Below are 20,672 nucleotides of genomic sequence, written 5' to 3' on the forward strand. Positions count from 1 at the left end.
TCAGCGAGTGTTGTGACACAATCTAATACCAGCGTCACTCCAAACGCTAAAGTAAAATTACTACCATCTTCCCGCGTATGAGAACACCCGCATGTGATGGAATGCATCATACGCGTTCACAACGCGTTTCACCCGATTTAGAGAATCAACCCAATGGAAACGCCAATTGAACCCCCCGATGCGTCACATCACATCAGGGTTCCCTCGCGGGAAGATGGGCGTAATTTTTTAACTAACTACTCTTCTTCGTAATATCCATTTGTTAACGCTCCTGATTGTATCTTTTTGGCTAATTTTGAACTGTTACTCACATTTGCATCCATTCTAAGTTTCCTCTCGTTTACGTTACATAACCTCGCGCTTGTGCGGTGTTTTGCCTGTCCAAATATAAGTCTGTGTTGTTTTCGTTCAAGGCTCTGACTCATTCTTACCGCTCACCCCGTTCACCCCGTCACCTGTGCCCTGTAGATTTGGTGGGGTTGTTTGCTCGCTTGAGTCGACTCCCCACATCTTCTATCAGCGCACCCAATAAGGAAACGGTGACACTCACACAAGTAACAATCGTAGACATCGAGCCACTGAATATGACGTGTAGCAGTTGGGAACACGAAGACCATGGGAATATGATATCTTGAGACAGTAATATGAAAACATAATATGGGAACATGGGAACATATCTTGCGACAAAAATATATTGAGGTAGCGAAAATTATTTCGCACAAATAATGCACGCGAATGATCCGTCGTTTGACATACCGGGAAAAAGAGCTCACTAAGAGTTCACATGCGCATTCACATGAACATCCAACCACCGGCAGTAGGTTCCAAAACAATGCGTGTAAACAAGAGTTACGTCCCAAAAGCGCTGCTTATCATTGCGGAATATTATTTCACAGTAGGTCGCACTTTTCGGTCGGGTTCATTGGCGTCCCGTCCGCACACGTAAAGGCTTGTGAGAACTGCGGTAGGAACGTCAGCGGCAAGTTGCAGGCCGCTGGCGGTGTGTAGTTGGCAATGCTTCCGCGGCACTTCGGAAGGCAAAACGCCATGAACAGCAGCTGCGTACCGCTGTAGCGCGTAAGGCCTGGCAACCGCATCCTGTTCCGGTGGTCATCACGTGCACTTGCGTCGTAGGCATCTACCAAGGCGCCCAAGGCAAGAGCCTCGGCCAGGGCAAGAAAGAGGTTGACCCTTTTATCTTTACCGAACGGGCTGGACTGAAAGCACTTCCTAACTTCTCCGCGGGCTTTCAGTGGCCCTGAAACATTACGGTAGGACTTCAGCGTGAACTGGCCTAGTGTTTGGGCGATTTCGGCTCCTAAACCACCGAAGTTCAGGCCGGGGACCAGATCGACGTCGTAGAGCGGGAAGGTGAGGGCGTAAGGCATGAGCTGGAAGTCGGAAAGTCCGTAGAAAGTTGCAGTGAATTGGAGCTTCGTTAAGGACGCCAACACTGAGCTAACTTCTACGTCCCTGGCCACGTCGAATTCTTCGCTCTCTAGTGCGACTTTCGAAGACGTCTTGCGCAAGTTGGACAGGAGAGAATGTTCGTCCATGTCAGGGAATACCTTGAAAGGGTCTCCACTGCCCCGGCTGGTTTTACCGTGGCTTGTCCCTCGGCCACCGGCTTGGACGAGGCCAAAGAGTGTGTCGACCGAATCCCAGTCAGCGATGACGGTGACGTTTTCTTTGTACCCGATCCACCGTCGCAAGCGCTCGTGGAAAGAACTTCGCACAGACAGAGCGATGCGGCGGGTGCCTTCCAACGTCGTCGAACTCTGGTACCGCTCGTTGTATCGTGTGAAGAGGTTGGGCCCAGACACGGCAAAGGCCCTGCTGAAGCAGAAGGCCCCGTGCAATATTTGCGCCGCATTCTGGTCTCCGCCGTAGAAGTTCACGATGAGCTCCCGGCTTGCGAATAAGGCGCCCACCTGAAACGAGTTGTCGAAAATGATATTTAAGCATGAAGGCATGCAAGCAGGACATATAAATGCTTCAACTTTACTACGCGTCCTTCGCTATTTTTCTGGTGTTTCGCACCGGTAGGTCCACAGAGCCTTACTAGAAGGCGTGTTTTCCAATTCACAGTCCCTATACGCGCCATCAAGTACGGGCCAGAAAGGTAGGACGGCGATGGTGCTTGGAATAAGGCGGAAAGCCTCGTCAGGACAAGCAGCATTCTTGGCTGGTCCCATTTCGCGCGTTGCGTCCAGCGCAAGTAATGGCTCACTGGTTAAGCAGTATTTTGCTATTTCAAAAACGAATTAGAAACGTACCCTTACTGCCCATCATGCATCATTGCCGCCACCTAACTTAAATGACCAAGTCAGCCTGTCCCAATCATCACTTTCCTTCTATATAGCTCGGCAGCAAGGCTTCAGCGCTGGAGAGCTCCGATCCGGTGGGTTAAGCCTCCGTGACATATGGGGCTGTCATGTTGGCCGCCAGGCTAAGACCAGCGGGCATCATGTCGCCGTAATACAGCTGGGCTCTCGACTCATTGAGCAGATAAGCGGCCAGTTTTTGTCGACGTAATTTGTTTACCGTGTGATCGCGAATTGGTTCACTCCCTGTATGCAGAATCAAACGGAGCATCACAAACGACTTTCGTGGGCCCATTCTGGCTGCATGCGCACGCCAAATTACCAATTTAACGCTTTCACGACAGGAACGCGTCCTAAAACTCGCTAAAAGTTGCCAACAAAAGGAAAAGAAACTCACCTGCACGGTGCACCAGGAAATGAACAGATGCATCTTGTCAGTTTTTAGCTTTGCCCAGAGCTCTAGAAAAACTTTCAGGTAGTCACCGTTTGCCGTGCCAAATTCAAAGCCGGAAGAAGGTATGGGTTTTGTGAGGTTGAACCGGGAAAGAGCCTTTTCCCATCCGGCACGAGAGAGTCCGAGTGAAGAATTGTCCATGAGGCCCGGGAAGGGGGCGGGAGGGATGACCTCGGGTCGGTAGTATGCCTGTGTGAGAACCCTCACCGCTGCCTTTTCTGTCTTCATGACGTCTTCAAAGGACACCAGGTCACCCGGGTCACTTCCTTTGCTGTCGTTGCCGGGCGATTCAAAATATCGGCGGAGATTGTCGAAATAGTGTTCGCGCTTATCTGGAGGCGCCGTCTTATCTGTCTTGTTGATAATCTCTATGATGGTCCTGCCGCTGTTCACGACAAGCATTCCAGAGGGATGTCGATGGGACAGCCACAGCGGTATGACTCTAAACATGACGTCCCAGCCAAGCTGAAGCGAAGTGGCTAAAATGGTGTGCGGTATGTCGATCTCGGTTGGACGACGAGGCCACGTTATTCCGGCTTCCTTCACGGCCGCCTTGACGTGAGCCAGTGCGTCGCGTTGGCCTTGTAGCACGGCATCGCAGCTGCGGTAGAGCGCCAATCCACGCTGTGCGCTGTCTTGACCAGTCTTGCAGGAGGGAGGAGGTGCGAAATAAGAAAACAAGAATTTATGACGGCTTTAACGGAATTTCGTTTTGTGAACGAACGAAATGCTATTATAACTGTACCCAGATGGACCAGGCTTGATCTGTTTGATGAATTTAACATGAATACTGCTTTTGACCTGTTTCAAGGTTTTTCCATGTATACATCTGAAGGTCGAAAGACCTTTAAAAGCTCATCCACCATAATCTTGTCCGAGTTCTCACTCGACTCTCGTGCTACGTTAAAAGGGCTGGTAAGCGAAAGCTTACTTCGTCAGCAGCAACAAAGTGTCCAGTATGTTGATGAATCTCCACTTTCGGGCAAAGTTCTGGTTCGTGCCTTCCAATCTATCCTCTGCCGCTGTCTCATTTCGCTGGTCAGCGTCTGTTGCTTCAGACATGGCGAACCTGTAGTAGGTTGTCCCAACTACACTTAACGCTCAACTACAATTATATTACTCAATATAAAGTAACGGGTATTCAACTCCAGATTGTTGTAATATTGTTGACTCACATGGCCTCCCCTTGAACGCTACTGTCATCGATATTCTCAGTTTTTAAATGGCTCTTTCAGCGTACTTAGGCTTCTATTCACATTTCGTGGGAAGAGCCAAGATTTCTATTGATTGTTTGTAAGACACATACTCTCCCAATGTGCTTACAGATATTTTGCAGCCAAAAACGCTTGACACATGTTTATTGCCACATGAAACGCAACCCTGGATAAGGCTTTTTCGGAGGCGGTGGCAAAAATGTTTCTAAAACCGGAACAGAACAGGTTAAAGATCATGAAAAATGAATTCGCCCGGCAGTTGAAGCCAACATACCAGTCACGTTGTTGAGGCTTAAAAAATGTTTGATCTTGCACAATCTGTGTAGTTACACATGGGTCGCAGCAAAACCACTTTCCGCGTGCTGTACCTGCTGGCAAAGACACCTCGCGAGGGTGAAACTCGTTTCATGTCTGCTATGAAGAATAACAGCGCCGTTATTTTAGGGATTGAGCGAAACACAGCTGATTACGTCGTTAACTCTCCTTTGTTCCTCAAATTAAAGCGACCACTGTTTTTTTCCGTACCCGGCTAAAGCGCCATATCGGCATGTACCACGCCTGCAGATCAACAGAAGGGGCGAGTGAGGAATAAAGGAAAGAAAAACTTTTTACTCGATAGAGTTATAGAAGGCGATTGAATTAGCTATGATGTGTTAAATCCGCTCTATTATCGGAATGGAATCGGTTAGTTTCGGCTCTGTCACCTTAACAACTAAGGGTAACAGTCGCACCAGTACTGTGTCCTGGGACGTCGCCCAGGTGTAGGCGTTCTAAACGCGAGGGCATAGCCGTTTGTATTAAACGAACGGTTCAAAATAAAAAAAAATTACTCGCGTGCCGATAAAACCTTGGTGTTCAGAGATATGCCTGCGCATTTGGACGGCAAAAGTTGTCATTTGCATAGAATATATTCATATCCTTCTGTTGGTTTACGCCGAGGCACGCGATCCGTTACAGAATTCGCACTTAATGGGCCATCCGCCTATTCACGTTGACTCGCGGAAGGTGAATATACAGCACGGTTCAGGGAAGAACGCCTTAAACGCCATTTTATTTACGTTCTCGTTCCTTCAGTGGGACATTGTTCGGAGAATTTATTTTATCTGGAGGGGCGATTCGTTTTTCAAAAGTTTCTATTGGTCTTAGAACTTCTTGATGTATGCGCAGGCTTCTTCTAGCCACATATTTCAAGTATGCTTCAAACTGGAGGATACTTCCTAAACGATCCTACCCAATATCTGGAGGATACTTCCTAAGCAATCCCACCTAATATCACTCCAACCCTGATGCCTTGCTCCGTGTTAAAATAAACACACCTTGTTCCAGAAACTCAAAGCTCATCGATCGTTTCTAGAGGTTGATAAACAAGGCTTTTATCTTAATTGCTGTTCGGTTGCGAAACGCGCGGCCCTCGCGCGGCCCTCATGTTTTCCGGTTGTTGACTTGAAATTCTTCACCGAGTTCTATTGATGATCGTACAGTGGTCATACTCGCAATTATATTAGTTTCCAGTCCGTTTGAGCAGGCGTGCCTAAGTGCTGGAAGAACTGACGGAAGGCACGTGATGGCAGCAAATATAACTGCTGAGGTGCATTTACCGCGGCGGAGTAAGAGCGGAGGGAGGCTGCAGCGGCACTCACCTTAGGCAGGTACGTCACGTTCACGAGTCGCACCATTGTCTCGATGGCGTCCGCCACCAGGTTCTCGGGAATGCTCTGCTGCCAATGATGGGTCCACCGGTCGCACACGAACTGCGTGAAGCTCTCGCACGGGTTCACGGACACGTTCAGCGCGTCGCCCAGGAGTCGTGCGTAGTCCTCGCAGCGGGGCGTGCGGCACGTTTCTTGGGTAGTGATTTTGATGGAGAATAGGACGAAGACGAGCAGTAGAAGAGCGACAACAATGGCGGCGAGAACCGCGTTGACTTGGAGCAGCCGCCGGAGCCTATTCCTCAGCCAGTTCTCACTGTCCTCCTCGAACGCCTGCGCACGCGGGCGACATCGCTCAGAATTCAAATCAAATCAAATCAAATCTTTTTATTATCAGAATGAATTCTGGACGGTTCCCTGACTGAAAGCTGTGAATCAGCTTGACGAAGGACAGGGAACCGTTGATTCGGGTGGCATGTGCAAGTGGTTCGGGGCAATCGCCCCCATCCACTGATGGGGGGAGAAACGGCTGCGCCACACGAACGAAAAAAAAAAATTGCGGCCATTTCAATCTGTTGAGGTGAATATCCCGCGAAGCATTCTAGCCCGCAGAATTTAGGTGAAAGATAGAAGCATGTGATATTTCTGTGGAGCCTTGACGGAGGTCTTTTGAGGGAAAATGTTTAGCGTCTCGGACACGATGCCTACATCCAAACGTAACATAAATTTGGCCTCGGTTGAACGGGGTAAAACCTAATATTTCAGTGAACGCTCCCTTTTCCCCGGCGTGGTAGCTATGGCGTTCTTCGGCTGATCCCAATAACGCGTGTTGGATTCCCGGTCGCGGCGGCGGCTTTTCCGATGGAGGCTAAAAGCGAAAACGCCCGTGTTCTTCGGATTTCGGCACACAGTAAAGGTTCAAAGTGGCCAAAATAAATACGGAGCCCTCCACTGCGGCGCCTCTAGTCGCCTGTGTAGCGTCGGCGCGTTAAGCCTCATATTCAATCAAATGATCCGTTATAGGGCGTGTCCGCATTCTGAACCCGCACACAATTGCAGGAAAGAACAAGACAGACGCTGCTCCGCACAGTATACCCGCTGCAGGCACGATTGCGAATCAAACGTTGCGCAGTGAACCTGTATTGCTAAATGTTGGTATAAATGTATAACTCTTCGCTAATAACCAGGTAGAAGAGTACCACCTTGCCATGTCCTCTCTCTCGCCTGTCGTTTCTTTGCGCTAATCATGATGTTACTAGACCGTATCCACAGGCCCAACAACATGCTGCCCTAGAGCTGTGATACACCCAGCGCCTGCTTGTATCATTCCCCACGGAACGCGCCCTTCCTCTGTGCCCCTACCCTCGCTACGCACCCCTCCTGTCAAAACGAACTGGCGATTGGACGCTTCCCTGTAAAATAGCACGAAGAATTTGCTTCCCCTCAGCTGAGTTTGCCCTTACTGTTACTTCTAATTCCTCACCTCACGGCTTCCCTTTGGACGAACAAGCGGTTGCATGCGTTCAAAGCGGAAGCCATCAGCGTCGCGAATTTGTGTGGACGGTGGGCGAAGCGTGGGTCTGTCGGCGCCCGGACGCCACGAGGTGATCGCTTGAACTCGGCTGTGCTTGAATTTCAAAGGACGCTATCGGTCATTTCCCCGGTTTATACCTGGAGTAACAAGCGTCGCGTATCACACAGAAAATGATCTGTGCACGCCACATTCTGCGGACACATTCCATCAATGAACACGACACTTTCCGCTCTGGGTGAAAGAACCAAACTATAGAAGCATTCATTGGGCGGAATTCCCAGTTTTGTCCACTTCGTGTCCGTCGCCAGGTGTCCATCTCGAGCGAGCCCTGATTGGCCGATTGCAGACGGCCTAGATGTGACACGGCGCCGCGATGGCGTTGCGTCGGTATCTGTGTATATCATTGGTCAAAAACCTACGAAGTGCGACTACTTCACTACAGAAGTAGACGGGAAATCGTCATTTTCGAAACGAACCAATATGGGAGTTCTGCCACCTGAACGTTTTCTTCTGGTTCGTCGAGATTTTCCCATAATGTTATTATAACCACCTTTTGTCACCTTTGCTTCTCTTTCGTGGACCTCAACTGTACCGTTGGAAATGAGAACGGTTTAATGCAATGATAGCGGCAAACAGAGATCACCCAACCGATTTAGTGTGACAATATCTTGCTTGCACCAATTTGACACGCACCTGATTGGCTGTTTTCAATTTCTAGGTAGTGCAAGCGGAGTTGGGAATAAGGGCAAATTGTGATTCCCAGCGAGGCTGATATTGCCACTGAGCTATCCGGAACTGGTTCAATGATTACAGTTTTACTAGACCTAGTGCTCTCGAAATATTGTCTCGAAGCCAAGGACGACGCAGTTGTATTGAAGGAGAAACAAGTTTATTGGAGCGAACTTGTGCTCCCCTAATCACTCAAAAGAATACAGAGGCGGCGAAGCAGCGGTCAACAAAGTGAATTGCGTCGTCGAGCGTGGCAGAATCGAATGCCGAGGCGTGTGCTCTGCCGGCTTTTTATCTTACGGCGCGAGTGTTTCTGGAACCGTCTATTCACATCCAGAACATTGTAGATCACAGACAATTATTCTGGGCTAGCGACGTTAGGGCGAAACAGTTTGCTTATCTGAACGTGATAGCCCGTGTGGCATAAAAATAAAGAATGGAAGACGCGCTTTGCTTGGAACGCAGCCGGGCGTGGCCCGGCAGTAAAAACAAACAATAAATAAGCAAGCCCATACATGGTTCGTGGCAATATTCTTAGTGCAAAAAAGACGAAGGACAAAGAATGCACGAGGACGAAGCGCTTCGTCCTCGTGCATTCTTTGTCCTTCGTCTTTTTTGCGCTTTACATCTGTTAATATTAATCGACCAACTAGCCCAACAACCTATCTTTACTAGACTAAAACTCCGCATGTAGATGCAGCGAGAAAAAAAAATACGGAAAATAATCACGTCACTTTTGTGCTCACTGCCTTGAGGGAAAAAAAAAAGCTTTTCGCTAAGCCAGTGTCTTACGCTTTGGTATAACTGAAAAAAGAACAAGAATTTTAGCTTATAAATTAAATCAAAGTAGAACGTGTGGAGGATTTTCGAACTGCTCCTACGGCGTATCAACATTATTTACATTATATTTTCACGTCTACTTTTTTCTCAAATGTTTACAATGATTAATGGATATCCGCCAGCTACGTGGGGGCCGTGTATTGCTCGTTGATACTTGGCAACAACACGCGCCTCGGTCTCAGACTCATAGCTGACGAGTTCACGCGGGCTTCCTCAAACGCAGCCTCAGCAATGCCAAGCTCGAATAGGCTAACTTAATCTCAGACTCACGGGCCACGCAATCAAGCTGAACTAAGAAATTGACAGGGCTCACGAGTAGCATGCAACCGTAGGCTGAAGAATCATACAGACATGTACTGTCTTAACTCATTCTGACTTAGAACGTATATTGGTTAAAAACTCGTGTACCAATGAAAACTTGGAGAATTCCAACTCTTACTGATTTAGAACTTATACGGATTACGCCTGTTTGCGGGTTCCGAAATTAATTTAAGAACACGTGCGGATCCACGAATCCTATGGTGTCGGTGACGAACAGAAACAGTAGCGTTTAGCTTGTGGTGACTGAAAACTCAAGGGGCACCCGAAATACTTTTTTTTCTGCATAATTAACAAACTAATCATCCACAGGTTACGGCTACCAGCGGCGTCTACAAGCAAATGCAAGAATCTAATGGATGCAAACATTCCCATCGCGCCCGGTTTATATGTTCATGTATTGCGAGTGAGTCGTAGGGAGGACTTACGACGACTTTATAGAATGGTCATTACTGGAGCATTCGGGAACGTCTCGCTTCCCCCGTTGCTCGTTTCTAAATTACATTTTCTTTGGTGTAGCATTTTTCTTGTGGTAATGTCAGGAAGACATCGCCTAGGTGCTATGCCTCCGCTGCATGCTGTAATAGCTTGGATTGCTGGCTTTGTATGTTCTGAGATGTTCAAATTGATCAGGCTATAATTGAAGCGCACTGCGCTGTGTTGGCGCTCCATGCTTTGAGTTTCTCTGGCGTCGCTACCAGAGTGCTTCTCCTTATTTTGATTGTATACGAAACTTTCCTGCGCACAGGTATTTATTTGAACAAATGCGCATCGGGGTTCCTAATCAAAGTAACACATCCATTGCCAGTTACGAGGTGTATCGCCATACTTCTGTCTCCGGGGTCAGGGGCACCTCTGTTGTGATTTGTACTCAACACACGCGCACGCACGCACGCAAACACACAGACACACACACACACACACACACACACACACACACACACACACACACACACACACACACACAGATAAGGCATCGCATTCTGGAATAGCTTGATGCTGAAGATATGATAGCAATGCCAGGCGTTCCCCTCCACTGTTACAATCAACGACCGTCTTAAAGGACTACGCATTTGCTTGCTGCTTTAACTGAGGGTGCGTCGAAACCAGTCAACGGTGGTGGCCAAAGATCAGTCGTTTTTAATGCTCGTCCACGGGATACACATCTCGGATATACTAGCCAGAGGTCATAAAGGCCTCTCAATTCCTACAATGAAAAGGCCGTCGCTATAGGAGCTTCCGTGGTTAAAGAACAAATGTGTGTAAAGGAAGTTTCGAGTATCTCCGTTTGCAAGGATTATAGAAACGAACCAGTTGGGCGCGCACAGCGATCTTCACGAAACGGTTTGTATTGACGTTGTCTCGGTCACAGCTACGGAAAGCGGTCTTTAAGGAGATCGCGTCGACAACACATCTATTCGCTTTAGTAAAAATATACCGGTGACAGTTTCAAGAAGTCACATTCAAGGAAACCTTTTTTGAAGACGATAGTCTTTCTTGGGCTACTTAAACCCAGAAATTTGAGTCTCTCTGTATGTCTGTCTGTCTGTCTGTCTGTCTGTCTGTCTGTGACTCGATTCGGCCACCCGGCCAAAGTAGAATAGATATTGCGCAATAGTTTTATATACTCACAGCCAAATGTAAACGTCTAAGCCCGGTTTATATGTTCATACTTGTCAACTTTGTTGAACAAGAAGAATGCATTACGCAAATATAAGACAGGAAATTAGTACACAAGGGATATTTACATTGTTTCTTTATTAAAAAATTCATGGATGCTTGGTTTTTGGATAGCCAATGATATTCTGCATCTACTGCAGAAAACCAACGCCTGCTGTTGCCCGCCCCACATCCTGGCGGCATATGAAAAATCACGCGGCAACAGCAACGAAAGGTTCCACTAGCTAGGTTTCACGTTCTGCTTGGAACACACGTGGAACACGGCCAAGCGGTTCTATAAACCTTGAACTCGGCCGCCTCGATTCACGCGCGTGTCCGCCGTACTGCAGCGCTGGCATCGAGGAACCCGGCCTGTAGCAGCGGAACGCGGTAAATTCAAATCGCCCTGAGAAAACCTTTAGCGTGTTTACCTTGGGATGAGCGTGACGGTACAGAAACAGCATGAGAGGTGAGCGGGAAAGCAAAGGGGGGCATTTCCTTGGCAAATGTGTAGAAAGACTATCGTCTTTTGACTACATTTGCAACGAAATGAGTAGATACGCGGCCAATTTTTTTAGTTACGCTCGATATTTAGTACTGACGAAGATAGGGTGGTGGCCGCCGCCGATAGAAGCAATTCAGGTTCTCTGGGCTTCATAATAGGCGACACTTTCGTCAAATCCATCTACTTGTTGGTTGCGTATTTCCAAACGCTTCGTTGGACAGCACCCCACTGTGAGATGTGTCTTCTCGTGATGCAGAACGTTAAACGTGGTCATAGGCTGCGCCCTGAAGCCAAAGCGATCTAAAACATACCAAATAAATGTTACTAACAATAACAAGGCATAGAATAGAATATAAATAAAAGGATTCCGGTAACACAATTGGAGAGCTGACCCATTGGGGCTGGAACCCAGCCGGTCAGCGCCGTTACTCAGATCTCAATGCAACCGAGCGGAAATGGCAAGCGCGGTTGAGCAGGAGCTCACTACACTAACGAGTGCAGGGACATCACACATGTCACGTGGGAGCGATGTGCAGCACAGAGTTTGGAAATTAAGCACTTACCACATGGAGCGATTTTTGCGAGCGACGCGACGAGCGATGCAACAGCGATGCTCGTCCCAATCGCTCGTTGAGGAAGCCACATGAAAGCAATCGCGCGAGCGACGCGACGAGCGATCCCAATATTGCCGCACAACGCTCAACACGATTATCGAAGTACTCACGGCCGCAAGGTACTTTTATGCGTGCGTTTGTCCCAAGAACTGCTAATAAACGTATTTCAGTGAGCAGACGGTCGTACTTTTCTAGGATGCACTGGGCCGCCACTCGCCCCTTCCCTCCCTTATCCGGAAGTTGCGCCCCTTACGGCTCTCTTATTGGCTAGTCGCTAAGGCCACTTCCCGGAGGTGAGCGACTTTTTCTGGCGACCCAGAACCGAGCGAACGACGAGCGATTTGCTCCGCGGCGAAAAGTAGTTCGTCGCTAGTCGCGAGCTCCTCAAATCGCTTGCAAAATCGCTGCGCGTGGTTGGCGCTTAAAGGTTGGCCGGCGCCGATACAAGGAAACGCCGGTTTCAACAGGCGCTTCAGACACTTTGACGTGTAGTGGTACGTACAGGCGCGGCCTCAATAGGGACCGGGCAGCTGGACGGGTGGCGCCACCACTCGGCGCTCCCCTCCTCAGTTGAATGAGCCGGTGCATTGGACTACACGGCCTCCCGTTGTTTTTGTCGTGTTTGCTTCGGTGCTTTGTATGTTTTGGTGGCGTTGTGAGCAAACATGTGAGATGAAACGAAGTCTAAACAGATGTGTTGGGTTCTTAGATGCAGTAATGACTACGTAAACTTGTCGGACGCGTCTAAAGTTGGGTATCGGCTGCAATGGCATAAGCGCTTTTTGCAGCGATCTGCGCTTGGCTCCACCCGTTCTGAGTACGAATAAAACTACTATTAGTATTATTTTCTTCTTAAATGTACTCACGGCTACGCAAACTTATGTGATGCTTGTAAAGTAGGGGAAGGGCTACATTGACACGAGCGCTTTTTGCAGCGCTCTGCGCCTGGCTCCGCGCGATCTGAGTAGGAATAAAACTATTAGCAATATAGAATTCATTTCTGCCACTTTAAATTATCTTCACTGGTTTCAATGACTACGGTTTCCACGCAAGCCTTTGCGCTGGGATACCTCGATACGTGTGCTTTAAATAGAAAGGCACCTGCATACGAGATGGATTACCGTGTAATCGTAGAAATGTTGCGGTAGTTTAAACTTTCTGTAACCGTGAGCTTTGTACCTTCCGTATTGGTGAGCGACACTGTGACAGCATGGGAGCCTGAAAGCCGAAGTGGAAATCCCACGTTTGTGGTGGTCATTTTATCAAGAGCCAAAGTTATTCACCAACTCAACAGCCCAAGCTACAAACCATCCCTCCTCCCCTTCCCGTTTTACCCCCTGCGTAGAATAAAGGCTGGCACCGATAGTTAAAAACTGTGGCAGTGTTAACGTCAGCCGGTGTTTTTTAATGCTTAAGTATTCTTTACAGAGTACCTAAAAAAATCGTGTAATACCTGGTGAAGACACCAAAAACGCGCGATTAGTTGCCTCAAATATGGGTGCATTAGCCCGAGTCCTCCACCACAGACACATTTCCGACACGCTGGAAAAAGTTTAGATTTGGAGAGGGGGCATGGAAGTTCAAAATTAAACAGCAAAATCATCTTAGCCCTCTTTCTAATGATTATGATGGTTGAACACAAAGCTTTCCTTGTGCGAAGTCGAATGGGAAATGGTCAGTCAAAGACACTGCGATCAAAAGACCAAACTGTGTGCTGGTCAAATTCGACGCTTAACTAGTCAAAGTTTAAATCCAGAAGGCAACTAAGGAAACCCATACGATAGAGCTTTGCGATAAACCATCATCGTCGTTAGACGGAGGTGTGCATGATTTTTCAAGCGTAGGTGGCAGCTTGTAAACCGACCATACCATTCAGTTGTGAAGCTGAGTACAGGTTTCGGGCACCCTCCTGTCTTGCGTCCTTCAGCCACGCAGGAATTGGTTTTTGAAAAACCATTTACCAACTATCCAGCAACCATTGCAATTCTTGTAAAGCAATGCTTCTCCACGACAAGCAATAACAGTCTACTATTTATTCTATCAACGATTCCTGATTTCTGTAGTAAGAGCATTTCTGTGAAATTAAACACGTTTCAGCCATGGGTAATGAAGATACAGTAGCGTCGTCCGTCACAATTTCTGTTTGGAGGTAAATCTTCGAAGACACCCTCCAACTTTGTCTTTCGCTTGTGCACGACGTCGGCGCCGTTTCGTCATCAACTGCCAAAGGACAGCGCCGCATCATTCCTAGATCGGTTGCACACACCGGCTTTGCGGGAGCATTTAGCGGCAATATACTCCTCGATTCGCGAAACTGCATGCAGGCATGAAAAAATTGCATGAAGCAACGAACTTTCACTTCCAGCTTGACTTCCAGCTTGGCGCATTGAGCTTCGTCTGCAACCGTCGCGTCCGTCGCATGCAACCGTCTGCAACCGTCGCATGCAACCGTCGCGTCCTGCTTACTCGTTCTAATTAGCATTAGGCCACGGTTGTAGTGCTGATACACGGAAACAACACAAGACTAACATGGCGACCGCCCGCTTGAGATGATTATGCCAGATAGGGAGTTTATTTTGGACGTGGTACTATACAAGGAACCGAACGCCATCTCACAAATGGTGTTAAGTGGTTCTAAATCCTCCCTTTTGCTACACGGATGGGCAACGGTACTACCTTGGAGGTTCGTCCACATTTTTAGACCATGGTACATTTTTTGCTATAAGTACTTTTCAGGGCACATTACTTGATTAAAACTCCATTTCCGGCTAGTTTGCGTTTACAGTGTAAGCGTGCTGAGAGTACGTGTCTGAGCGAAGTACTTTGTACCAACTGCTGATACGTGATAAGCGCATATAGGAAGGGCAATTATGTTTCTAAAAACCAAATGTCTGGTAATAGAGTAACGCTTTGCGTACAGAAAAAGGGTTGCCAGCTTAGAGTCTCCCAAACTTTAGACTAAAGCAACGTTTGTGGTCCTTCCCACGATCATCGAACACGCGTCAGCACACTGCAACATCGTGCGGCGCACTACACACCTCCTCAGCGACCTCACTCGGTCTCCGTGTGGCGGCGGGTGGCTTCTGGGAGAACCCAGTGTGGTGGGACGTTAACGACGCCTGTCGATGCTTCAACGGTGGAGGCCCTTCGGGTTCGGCCGGAGCGCCACCTGGAAGGCTGGGCACCGCAACGAAAACGGCTATCAGCGGTACTAATAGAGAGCGAGTGGTTTGAGCTGACCGTTTCTGACGGTCCGCTCCGCTCCGAAGCAAGCGGGAGCGCCATTGCGCATGCGTGGTGCGCTAGCGCGCTACCAGAGATAGCGGAGCGGGGCCCCGCTCCGCTAAAGCGGGATTCACACGACGGAGAAACCCTCTCTTTTTGGCCCGCGGGACCCACTCAGGTGACCGGTTTTCGGCTCCGCCCCTCGGTGGGGATAGCCCGCGGTGGCTCCGCGAAAGAAAATGCCTCCGCATGTTTTCGCTCGACGGCGGTGGCCCTCGGCGGGGAATGGAACCTGTTCCTCGGCCCTGTCGTCTGCTAGTCACTCCGCGTAGCTCCGCACGTGTGGATGCGCCGCCAGGCCGGATAATCCGGTCACGTGCTGTTGACGTCACATATCCGTCCGCCTTCGTGAGAGGGTTACTCCGTCGTGTGAATCCCGCTTAACCGGGGCCTAGCGGGATTCACACGAGCGTCAAAAACGGTCAGCTAAAACTCTCTGGCTGTTTTTGACGCTCCGCTATGCTCCCGACGTCCCGCTCAGCCCAACCGGAGCGTCTGCAGCCGAAAGGCTTTTAGCTAAGCGATAACCGTATCTCCCTCGACGGGGAATGATTCGCGTGACTGGTCGTTTCGCGTGCGCCTGTAAACCAAAACTTCAACCTAAAGGAAACATAAGAATTTGTATTTCGTCGCCCAAACAAAGAAAAATACCGTGTTTCTTGACCTCATTTAACTTTTTTTTGTATAATGTAGTCGCTGACATGGTATAATTTTTCTAAATAACAATAAACAAGCCGATAAACGTTGGAATATAGCTAAGCCAAGCCTGTCTTTTTCGGCGCTGCATAGACCCAGCCCCGCGCTTCTGTCGACGTTTTTCGCTTCCGTTCTAAAGATCTTGGATGTGTGTTGCACCATTGCTTTATTCGGGAGCGCTTTCGCGGCTTCGTCGGTCGTGTTTCAACTGAAGAAAGGAAGTTCGCCACAGCGCGCTCGCATTGCGGGGGCAGCCATGCCAAAATTCCTCCCGGTAGCGTAAGTTGCCCCGACGGTCCGCTAAGAGGCCCCGGTTAGCGGAGCGAGGCCCCGCTCCGGTATCGGCGGTAGCGCGCTAGCGTGCCACGCATGCGCAATGGCACTCCCGCTTGCTATCGGAAAACTCTCTAATAGAGCGTTTTAGCTGACCGTTTTTGACGCTCCGCTATGCTCCCGACGGCCCACTAAGCACAACCGGAGCGTCAGCGGTAGAAAGGCTTTTAGCTAAGCGATAACCGTATCTCCCTCGACGGGGAATGAATCGCGTCATTGGTCGTGCCCTGTGCGTGGGGCAAACCGAAACGTCATCGCAAAGTAAAGATACGCATTGGAATTCGGTAGCTCAAGTAATGTTAAGTACCGTGTTTAGTGCCTTATTTCATCTTTTTAAAACGGTGTAGTTACTTACACGGTATAATGGTTCTACATTATTTTAATAAAGCCGATGAACTTTGGAATAGCCAAGACAAGGCTGTCTTTCTCGGCGCTGCATAGAAGCAGCCCCGTGCTTCGGTCGACGTTTCTCGCTTCCGTACTAAAATCTTGTTGAAGAGTGTGGCACCTTTGCCTATTCGGAAGAGATCTCGCGATTTCGACGCTCGCGTTTCAACTAAAGAAACGGAGTTCGCGGGAGCGCGCTGGCATCGCGGGGCAGCCATTTTGATGCAGCCATGTAAGCTGCCGCGACGGTCCGCTAAGAGGCCCCGGTTAGCGAAACGGGGCCCCGCTCCGGTATCGCTGCTAGCGCCTTTGCGCGTCACACATGCGCAATGGCGCTCCCGCTAGCTATCGGAGAAGAGCGGAGCGTCAGAAACGGTCAGCTACAACTTTCTATTACGTCCTGCCCAAGCCCAAGCCGTGCGGCCGGATATGATTGAACGAGTCGTCCCCGAAGGTAGTCACAGGCGAGAAGATAAAATGTTCTAACAGATAGGCAACGGAGACAAACAGGCTTTAGCTAGCTCTGTTCAGATGCGTTGATTTATTCGATTGTCACCAAAGCTGCAGGAAAAGCATTCGCGGATTCACCACTTGCACAGAAACTAGAGGCAACAGCTTAAAAATCCTATTTTATATTCCCAAATTATTGCATCCATATTGGCATTTTTTCCTCGCCGATGCTTTAAGCCCGTGGATTCTTAGCGACGGCGATATAAGTTCTTGCTACTAGCTACCCGTTCGGCTGAAAATACCCTGTAAGAAGCCACTATAACAACACTGTAACCGTGCATGTGATGCGGGCCTTTTTTTCGGCAGCAGGTCTTTATGCTATATACTACACCACCCATAATAACCACGTACGCAGCGTCTGCGCTAAAGAAATGGCAATGATCCCTGTGCACGAGCGGGCACACTCGAATAACGTGGGCGCCGTCTTAGAGAAACCGATTGTCTGCATTCGTGGCAATGTTCACCAGAAATTAATGCAATCACATGCGCCAATATGCCGTTGCAGCTGACAATAACAACATGACTATGTCTTGCCTCTATCTTCGTTGCGTCCTCCCCCTTGCGTTAAGAAGCTGCAGACCAACGTCATGTTTATCGTTTAACATCACCAGCAGAAGCAGCACACCAATCCAAGGGGAACGATGCTTAAGGATGGTGGGGAACCTCCCGAATACATTAATTTAGGCGGGAGAAACGTTTTATGCAGTACGTAATTGAAAAGGATGGCGACTACTGAACTATTAAATTTTCACAGAAGCTCGTTGTGCTGCATTGGGAGGCGAAATTTGATGATCTAGGCAGGTTTTGGTGATACCTCAGTGTTGCATTCTGGCTATGCATCGAGGCCTCTATGAAACCGTTTGCACGGCCGTATGTGGCGTTTAAAATTGTTGGCGAGTGTAACAATTGCAGATGGTAGCAGTGGGTAGAAGCTTCGCTTACCCCGATGGGTGACCATGCTTGGTGGCTTTGGGCGGGGGTGTCGGCCCGGGCGAGGCCGAGCCGTGCGGGGTGCGACCTGCTGGAACGTGTCCTCCGGGTTGGTGGGGTGCGGCCGACGCAGACGACCCAGAATGGCCCGAGCGGGAACTGCGAGCGCGTTGAGCGGGTCTTCCTCCTCCGGCATAGGCGCCGCCCCGTTGACCGCGCTTGCCGACTTCGGGCTTCTTGCCCCGGCCTTTCGGTTGCTCTCGCGCAGGTGGAGCAGGCATGTTGCGCCTGCTGACCTCGGTTTGCGCTGTCGGTGGCGAGATGAACGCCGGGCGCTGCTGGCAAGCGCGACGTCACGTTGGTCGTAGCCGCTCCCGATTTCTTCCACGGCGGTGGGCCGTTTGGTGAGCGACGTAAACTAGACTGCAAGCGGAACGAAGGCTCTGGGCAGGGCTCGTGGTGGCTCGTGTCTGTCGGCTCGTGTGGCTCGTACACCTGTCCCCTGCCTCGTCTTCGCCACAAGCCGTGACAAAGGAAACGAAGGTTTAAGTGTTCAATCAGTAAACAGGAAATGAAAAAAAAAAGCGCAAGAAAAACTAGAACCAGTACCAATTATATTTCCCAGTAACTAATTAATGACTAGTATATATCGGCCTTCTCTGTTTAGGTTTCCCTTACTTAACTTACTTTTCGACGGTCCATAACCATTCACTTCTTTAACCAGGGGTCACATTCCATGAGGCCGGAGATTGAGCGGAACTCGGGAGACAAGAGCTCTAGCGACGCCCACGTAACCTGATGATAACTTTTCGAGGCGGAGTTCAAGCGCTTTGAAAATTCGATTCATGCTATTCGCTGATAATTGAAGGGACGTAACCGGTCCAAGGCAGCGCACTCCAAGGAGGTGCGACTCTGGCGTGACACATTTTCCAGTGCTTTCTCTCGCTCCACTGCTGCACTTGTTTCTACAGGGGCCAAGGAAATCCAACCAGTTTAATTTATGGCGCTTGTACTTTTTAACGTATATTGTACTACAAAGTTAATTTATTTTTTTTTATTTCAGGCATTCATATGAGCTGTTTGTTTGAAATTTGTCGTCGTAAGATGCAGTTCCTGCCCATTTCCGCCATCAGTGGCAGCCAGTGCAATCACGTGACTAAGTGTCACTTTCAAACACAAGGGATGGAAACGCGCGGCATTCAAAATATCTGCTGCTCGGTGTTACGTTATCGAAACCGTTCGACCGGTTTTCGCTGCCTGTTTTGGGCGATGTCTGTGTAACCGCTGTTTCACTCCAGTCGAAAGCTTGGCGATAGCCGGGAACGAAACCGACGGATGCGTGCACGGCAAAAGAAATAGATTACCATCTCTTCCTAAAGAAAGTTGGGAGAAGAGAGAAAGCGAAACGTGCGTCCCCCCCACGCTTAAAGTGAGTTCAATCATTCATCAAGCCTTCAAAGACCAAAATCGCAAACGAAAAACGAACCAATGCGACCACTTTCCGCACACTAAGTAAGCGCATCTACGAGCGATCTAAATTTACACCGATACTTGGTTTATGAGAAAAAGGTAAACTATTGCACCCCTTCGTTATCGACGCTTGTATTCTCTCATCGAGAACGATTCCTTTTTGGGGATTTCTAAGTAACCATTTTGACCCTATATATATGGAAACGCCGTTTCAAGCGCGCGCCGTGTGTCCACAGATCTTATCAGGGCTTTTCGGTCGGCCAACCGGTCTATGGGGAAATGCATTGGTTCTGTGAGAGAACGCTATTTCTACCATTCAGAAAGTTTTCGTTTTAAAAACAACCGAAAGCAAGCATTTTGGTAAGGATTGCGACGCCTTTTTCCTCGCTTGGGCCTCCCGCCCCAATTCTGGCCAGTTGCAGACCGGCTGAATGCGGCGGGACTGATCTTCAATTGGGCTCGGGGGGGTCAAACAGGTAAAGGTGGTCGTGAAAAGTGGCCTTGGATGCTTTCGAAACCAACGACAACGCTCGCCACTTGCTCGGAGAGAAGAAAGGCAGAGGAAGAAGGCTGCCAAGCTATCGAACGTAAATTAAAGCGGATGATGGAGGGAATTGAAGTGAACCACGCAGTGTATTGAGTAGATTAAAAGGATTTAGGATGTGTGACTCAGCGATCGAAGTGGATCCCTCAGGTATTTAAGTTGCGCGACGAAGGGTTTGAAGTGGACAACTGGTAGATTTAAAAGGGTAACTAGGCAGAAAAAGAGGGGTGGCTTAGCAAGTCAGGCCAGCAGATTAGACGATTCCATAGGGAGTTAAAAACGTGGCTAAGATATTTAAAAGGAATTTGGCATTTTAACACGCCGAAGGTACATCAGGCGCGCCGGGGGTAAGAGCTCCGGATTAGTTCGCCTACCTGCGGATCTTTACCGCGCGCTGAAATCTCGACACACGAGCGTTACCGCTGTCACCTCCACGTGAAAAAGAGCCACCGCGGCCGGGATCCACCCCTCATCCTTGTGCACGAATCTAAGACAGCTGAGTAATTAACGGGAATGCGTGCGTGACAAATGGAATTTGTGTGGATGATAAAGGTTGCCGGCCAAATAGGCACGCCGAAAGAGGAAGAGAGATATGTCAGCCGTGGATGGGGCAGTACCGCCGCGTAAATCATGCGCCGGTCTTTAATGCACCGCCACTCAGGTTTTCGCCCTTAAGT

The 20,672-nt window shown here is 49.1% G+C and overlaps 1 protein-coding gene across 3 annotated transcripts; it reads right to left on the reverse strand.

Moving 5' to 3' along the window:
• Window positions 1–551: 551 nt before the first annotated feature.
• LOC144150151 (neprilysin-1-like) lies at window positions 552–18,911 on the reverse strand. Of its 3 annotated transcripts, XM_077681988.1 has the most exons (6): window positions 18,669–18,911; window positions 17,994–18,492; window positions 14,879–15,017; window positions 5,633–5,974; window positions 2,722–3,423; window positions 552–1,931 (listed from the first exon to the last, which is right to left on the reverse strand). In XM_077681988.1, exons 2-6 carry the CDS (start codon window positions 18,260–18,262, stop codon window positions 891–893), a joined length of 2,493 nt encoding a protein of 830 aa, XP_077538114.1. In that variant the 5' UTR covers window positions 18,263–18,492; window positions 18,669–18,911; the 3' UTR covers window positions 552–890. The 3 variants fall into 3 exon arrangements, with proteins under 3 accessions (XP_077538114.1, XP_077538116.1, XP_077538115.1); XM_077681990.1 differs by lacking the exon at window positions 2,722–3,423; XM_077681989.1 differs by lacking the exon at window positions 18,669–18,911 and having other exon boundaries at window positions 17,994–18,569.
• Window positions 18,912–20,672: the final 1,761 nt, after the last annotated feature.

This window comes from Haemaphysalis longicornis, unplaced genomic scaffold (assembly GCF_048455015.1).
Source record: "Haemaphysalis longicornis isolate Haplotype H1 unplaced genomic scaffold, Haemaphysalis longicornis Haplotype H1 scaffold_8, whole genome shotgun sequence".
Lineage (NCBI taxonomy): Eukaryota > Metazoa > Arthropoda > Arachnida > Ixodida > Ixodidae > Haemaphysalis > Haemaphysalis longicornis.

Bases quoted from the DNA above. Each gene is read 5' to 3' on its own strand.
- LOC144150151 (XM_077681988.1), bottom strand. From the start codon at position 18,262: ATGCCTGCTCCACCTGCGCGAGAGCAACCGAAAGGCCGGGGCAAGAAG. The intron at 3,424-5,632 runs GTGAGTGCCGCT...CCCTCCTGCAAG, and splicing joins ACGTGACGTACCTGCCTAAG to ACTGGTCAAGACAGCGCACA. The intron at 1,932-2,721 runs GTGAGTTTCTTT...AACTCGTTTCAG, and splicing joins TTTCCTGGTGCACCGTGCAG to GTGGGCGCCTTATTCGCAAG.